The following is a 6,762-nucleotide window of genomic DNA, read 5'->3' as shown; positions in this document are numbered from 1 at the left end:
GGCCCTTCCAAGGCTTCGGAAGAGAATGATCCTCAGGTGCGTAACGGGACTGCAGAAGAAGCGTTGCAGCAGCCATAGCACACTTCTGCAAAATCAAACATAGAGAGATAAGATAAGAAGATTCGTTAAAAGGGATTGGGGAAAATCAACATCCCCCCTAACAACAATAATTACCCAATAGATCTGGATACACTGAAAATCTAATTAACCACCACCACCCCCGAGAATGAGAAACTAAAAGCACAAACGGAGGAAAGAACATATTACCTGGATTCGATAGAGGAATCGGAGATACTTTTTTTGTTTCTCTCTTTCTCTCTCAATATATCTACGACGCCCACAAACAATGAAGACGCGTAGACAAGAGAGCGATGAGAGCGAGGATGCGAAACAACGCGTACCGCTAGGTCTTTTTTTTATAAACCAAGCAAGAAATATCTATGTCAAAAGTCAATAAACGAACCGCTTCCTTCTACTTTGGGCCTTTGTCTGGACCCAAGGCCCGTTCTCTATACCTATATTTTCTTCCTTCTACTTACTCCAAAAGCTAAGCTGTTTTCAGCATTTAATGCCTAGAACTTAGTCATAGTTGAGTCCACATCACATGTATTATTTTCCACTGCTTTCTGCTCTGCAGGTACATAGTAGAGTTTGGCAAAGATGGTTAGATGGTTATGAGTTGATAATCACATCAATGGAACAAAGTTGGAAACCTAGCGCAGAAGAAGGTCGAACTGCAATCATTCCAAACCGGTGGCTATGTAAGTCCTGAAATTTTGGGAGCGGTAGACGAGTCAAGAGAGAATTCAATAATTTGGAAGTCGAAATTTTCTTTTTTTTTATGTAATTTTTTTCAAATTTTTTGATAGCTTAAAGTAAATGTTTTATCAGGCTTGATTCCGGATCAGCCGTCCGTAACTTCGACCTCCGAAGATCAAAAACTGATTATACTGAATTGAAAAACATGCACACAACAACTCCGTGTGTGCTCACAGTTTATTATTGTTATTCTGTACGTTGTATGTTTTGAGGACGAATGCTTAGGAGCGATGAACATAGAGATGGTGGAAGTTGCAAGGAAGGTAGGTGCAGCTTCCAAGTTCACTGGAAGTGGAGGAGCAGTGGTTGTTTTCTGTATTGAGGGTCCATCTCAGGTGAAGCTTCTAGAAGAAGAATGCCGCAAATCCGGATTTATACTTGAGCCGGTAACGATTGCGCCTTCATAGAGCATACCAAAGCAGAAACTAGAGACATGCATGCGCACTATTTCGCTGTTTTTTTCTTGCCAAATGATTTCTCAAATTTTATACTTACTTTTCATACAAGTATCTTTACACTTGCCCTATACATAAAGTTTACACACACACCTAGAATAAAATAAAATAAAAGAGCAGGAACTTGGAAGCCTATAAGGATTTTTTTGTGTAACACTACTTGCATTAGAAAAACTTAGAGCCCACGGAACATGGGAGGGGATACAAAAGCTTCGTTCAACAAGGCTTGCTTTGCAAGGGCGTCAACAGCCTTGTTTTCCGATCACTGAGTCCAGTCAAAGGATACAAAATCAAAGGCATAAACCAAATTTAAAATGTCAGAGACAATGCCATAAAGCTCGGAGTTAGATGCTTCCTCGTTAAGGGATATTGTATGAGATGAAGGGAATCAGATTTACAGAGTACACACCGGATACCCTTGGCGATGCAGCAAGATAGAGCTTCTCTTAGTGCTAGTCCCTCAGCTATCAGTGGAGAGTTAACAAAATGGCAGTGCGCCATAGGTGAATAAAGTTGAGCATTTATAAGGTTAATAATTGAAATTTAAGGTTTAGTATTTATAAGGTGAATAAAGTTGAGCATTATATTTATTGTTTACATGCTATTTTACATATGCTCTTTAACTTTATTGAATCGTTAACAATTGATCGTTTGATCTATACTATTTGTAGATGTTCTATACTACTTTTTTGTACGTTGAAACTAACGTCATCGGATGTCTCCGTCGTAATTTCTTTTCTTCCTCTGTAAATTATGTTTGCATCTATAAAACTTCACATACACCGTACTGGTGAAATACACCACCATTAACACCACAAGACCAGCATATAATTGTGTTACATCAGTATGTCTATTTGTGTGATTGAATAATTAACAGCATCGTTTTACTCTTGGGCATGTATGTATAAATGTCAATGTCATCTCTTCTCTTTTTTCTGTCACCGGTTACTTGCAAAATTAAAGGGTATAACCGGATGAATGTTGTGTTAAATGTTATTGATTTAGTTATATCAAAATCAATGCTATTTTAATTATGTTTCTAAAGTTAGGCTATTTGGCAAATTAACCCTTCGAGAAATCATTTGGCACAAAAAAAAACAGTGAAATAGGGCTCATGCATGTCTCTAGTTTCTACTCAACAAAAAAAAAACAGTGAAATAGGGCTCATTTATTTTTCAGTAACATTTATTTTCGATATTATAAAAAACCAAACATCACTTTTAGAAAAAGAATTGCAAAAAAGAAAAGAAAAGAAAAGCATTTGATTCGTATAACCTTAATTGGCTACTCTATCTATATACTCCATAGTTTTACCCAAATCAGAGCAAAGAATCAAACTTCAAACCTTTTGTTTACTCTTGATTATATTTAGTGAGACATGCGATATATACAGATATAAAGTAACTAAAAGTGAATGACAGAATCCATAGAATTCTATGGCATGAGGGGAAGTAACATTAAAATCAAAGCAAAGTAGCAAATTACAAAACATAATCTATGTTTTTCTCTCGATCGATATCTCTTAGTATCATAAAAACTTCGAAAACTCATCAATGATAGTCCAGTACGTGGTCATCGTTTTGTTGGTTTAGGTTTTTGTTGTTTTCACATATATAAAAACACACATGAAATATTACCATAGATACATTTTTTATCCGATTATCAATTTTACTAAGATTAAATCAAGAATAATCTAATAAATTCAATTAGTTTTCTTAAAATTTACCATTTATTATTACAGATAATAATAATAATCTAAAAATATATTTTTATGAACTTTTTTTAACATATTTTAATGGAGAGAGTACTTCATAGTACTAGCGTAGAAGGTCGCTACAATTCTAAAACCATTCTTCTACAATAAGCAACCAAAAAGGTATATATTCTTGTGGATTTCATTAAATTGTTTCAGAAGCAAAGAAGTTGATACCCAATTTAAAATGGTGAGTAAGGTAAGGAAAATTGAGTATTTAATGGCTAGAATCACCGAACACACACAACAGTCAAAAACTCCATCTTCTTCTCAGCTATTATGGAGTCACTGATCAAGTCCCAGCACGCTCAGCAACTGGGGGGCCACAGCACTAGAGCTGGCCAAACTCAGACGACAGAGATGGTACCAGCGACCACCGAAGGACTAACGATGTCATCGGACGAAAGCATGATGCTGAAGCTGATCCAACAAACACACTCCCCTGATGCTCGCGAAGTCCAAGTGCGTGGCCTTCTCTCTCTCGTTGAAGATATTCTTGATCGTGCCACTCTTGACTCCGACGACTCCAACGCCTCCGTTAGTGTACATATAACACGTCTCATAATTACTATATTCGTATGATATAACATATTAAGCACTTAATGTTTTGAATTTGCAGATGCTTCCATTGCCTACGGAGGATAAACTGATGCAATCAAGCATGATGAGCGTTCTTGATAGCGTCTCATACGCTATCGATCGCGTCGCCTGCGAGGTATAACTTCATTTAGAAAAATTCGTTAGACTTTATGGAACGTATCAGTTTATAACATATTTTGCTTTAGTTAATTATCTCGTTTTGCAAATCCAAGTTTCAAACCATACCATGTAAATGTTGTTGTACAAGTAATCACCAAAACCTAATTTAAAACCTAAATTGTAAACCAAACAATAAAAAGGTATTAATTTTTCTTCTTCTTGCAGATAGCCTACAAGTCTCTGACGGGATCAGACGCACATGAAATAACAATGTCAGTGTTCGAACACCTCTCGAGCTTCCACTGGCACGGCAAGCTAGTCCTCACTCTAGCCGCGTTTGCGTTGAACTACGGAGAATTCTGGCTTCTGGTTCAGTTCCACTCAAAGAACCAGCTCGCTAAGTCCCTAGCTATGCTAAAGCTCGTCCCTGTTCAGAACAGAGTGACCCTCGAGTCTGTCTCCCATGGGCTCAATGATCTCATCCGTGAGATGAAGAGCGTCACCGCATGTGTAGTTGAACTCAGCGAGTTACCTGATCGTTACATTACATTGGAGGATCCCCACCTATCAAGAATCATCTCTACCATCCCAATCGCTGTTTATTGGACCATAAGAAGCATTGTGGCTTGCATTTCTCAGATCAACATGATCACTGCCATGGGACACGAGTGCGATTTGATTTTTGTATATTACTTTTTATCTTTGAGTTGCTTGCGCCTTCAACGATATTAATTAATTTTACTATACCAGGATGATGAACACACAAATGGATTCATGGGAAACATCCATGTTAGCTAACAAGCTCAAGAACATTCATGACCATCTCGCTGAGACCTTGAAGCTTTGCTACCGTCACATAGGTTAGTTTGTACGACAGTCTCTATTCAAGTACACATTCATTTCGTTCTTTCTTTGCTGACAAATAAAGAGTGGAATTTTATAGAGACGCAGAGGAGCTCAGAATCCTTAAAGATGTTACATTCTCTATTCGACACAACTCACATTGATAACATGAAGATTCTAACGGCCTTGATTCATCCGAAAAACCACAGCACACCACTGCAGGATGGTTCCACCAAGAGAAAGGTTTCTATATATTATTATGTCAACTTTCTTTTAATTAAAGCCCATTCATTCATGCATGCATGCAATCTAATCTACTATATATGAATGAATCTTGTAGGTTCACTTGGATGTGTTGAGGAGGAAGACAGTGTTGCTTCTCATCTCTGACCTCGACATATCGGAAGACGAGCTATCGATTTTCGAGCAAATATACACAGAGTCGCGGAGGAACTTGCTGGGAATAGATGGTAAGAGCCATATGCCTTACGAGGTTGTGTGGGTTCCGGTAGTAGATCCTATCGAAGATTATGAAAGATATCCGAGTCTGCAGAATAAATTTGAGGCTCTACGTGAGGCTATGCCATGGTACACAGTGGATAGTCCAAAGCTGATAGAGAGACATGCGGTGGAGTTTATGAGAGAGAGGTGGCATTTCATGAACAAGCCAATACTTGTGGTGCTTGACCCACAAGGCAACGAGGCTAGCCTCAATGCACTTCACATGATCTGGATTTGGGGAACTGAAGCTTTCCCTTTCACTAGAGCTCGTGAGGAAGAGCTCTGGAGGAACGAGACCCTCACGCTTAACCTCATCGTTGATGGCATCGACTCTGTTATTTTCAATTGGGTAATTAATGGAGTATTTAAGACTCCTCTGCTTTGACCTAAATATTAGACACCACAGTCTCAGATCTAAAACTAAATGAAATATGTTTTTGATTTACAGATAAACCCGGAAAATTACATATTCTTGTACGGAGGAGATGACTTAGACTGGATAAGAAGGTTCACAATGGCGGCCAAAGCAACGGCCAAAGATTCCAACGTGAAGCTGGAGATGGCTTATGTTGGTAAACGTAACCACAGCCACAGGGAACAGATCAGGCGGATCAGTGAAGCCGTCAGGGCTGAAAATCTTAGCCATAGCTGGGCCGAGCCTGCATTGATGTGGTTCTTCTGGGCTAGGCTCGAGAGCATGCTCTACTCCAAGATTCAACTCGGTAAATCCGATGATCAAGATGAGGTAGGTACTCGTAGTCGTAGACTACTCCTAGGGGTTGGGAATAGTTTTAAAATGTGTGGTCAAATTTTAGGTGATGCAAGGAATCAAGAAGATACTGAGCTACGACAAGCTTGGAGGATGGGCACTGTTGAGCAAAGGAGCTGAGATAGTGATGATAACTCACGGTGTCATTGAGAGGACTGTGACCGTCTACGATCGAACCTGGAAAACTCACGTTCCCACCAAAGGCTACACCAAGGCTATGTACGACCACCACCACGACGAGATTCTCCGGGAAACCGGGAATCCATGCAGCCACTTTGATTTCCACATCACTTCTCGGAGCGGTCGGATTCCCGAGAAGATGAACTGCTTCGAATGCCACCGTCCCATGGAGAAGTACATGAGCTTCGCTTGTTGTCACGATGATAAGCTCCTTGACCAAGACGAGAACTACAACTTCTAGATTAAAAGGAAAAAAAAACAAGGCTATATACCATGCATGTACCCACCCACTCGCGTCTTCCTCTTCCCGGTTCTTTTTTTTTACTACTAAAATTTGAATTCTATTTATTTAAACAATAATATCAGTCTGTTTGATTGAAGTATTCCTGATCATTTTTAATAATAACTATTTCTTTAATGGATTTATATATGCTTTTCCTCCTTTTTATTTTTCTCTTTTTGCAAAACATGATTTTGGAGCTGTCAATGATGGGGAGTGATGACCCACCACTTTCAAAGAAACCATTTGCTTTATCAAATCTTTATTATGTTTTCATATAGACAATTTGAAACAAAAAAAAAGAAAAAAAAAGATGAAATTTTCAAATGAAACATTAAAGAAAATATCTATAAACCAAAATCATAGAACAATTAAAAAATATATATTTTTAATAACTTTTTTAGTTTCATTTTTTTAAATCATTAATTTTTTTTTTGTTTTAACAAAATTTTAAAAACCAACA

The 6,762-nt window shown here is 38.2% G+C and overlaps 1 protein-coding gene across 2 annotated transcripts; it reads left to right on the top strand.

Annotated features, from left to right (window-relative positions):
* Positions 1-3,247: 3,247 nt before the first annotated feature.
* LOC108813795 (protein SIEVE ELEMENT OCCLUSION B) lies at positions 3,248-6,441 on the top strand. 2 transcript variants are annotated; one of them, XM_018586450.2, is made up of 8 exons: positions 3,248-3,570; positions 3,647-3,742; positions 3,952-4,394; positions 4,477-4,586; positions 4,670-4,812; positions 4,910-5,419; positions 5,519-5,815; positions 5,886-6,441. In XM_018586450.2, exons 1-8 carry the CDS (start codon positions 3,307-3,309, stop codon positions 6,258-6,260), a joined length of 2,238 nt encoding a protein of 745 aa, XP_018441952.1. In that variant the 5' UTR covers positions 3,248-3,306; the 3' UTR covers positions 6,261-6,441. The 2 variants fall into 2 exon arrangements, with proteins under 2 accessions (XP_018441952.1, XP_018441953.1); XM_018586451.2 differs by having other exon boundaries at positions 3,249-3,564.
* The last annotated feature ends 321 nt before the right edge of the window (positions 6,442-6,762 follow it).

This window comes from Raphanus sativus, chromosome 6, assembly GCF_000801105.2.
Source record: "Raphanus sativus cultivar WK10039 chromosome 6, ASM80110v3, whole genome shotgun sequence".
NCBI lineage: Eukaryota > Viridiplantae > Streptophyta > Magnoliopsida > Brassicales > Brassicaceae > Raphanus > Raphanus sativus.
The sequence above is the reverse complement of the archived record's forward strand: the minus strand, read 5'-3'. Positions and strand labels throughout refer to the sequence as shown.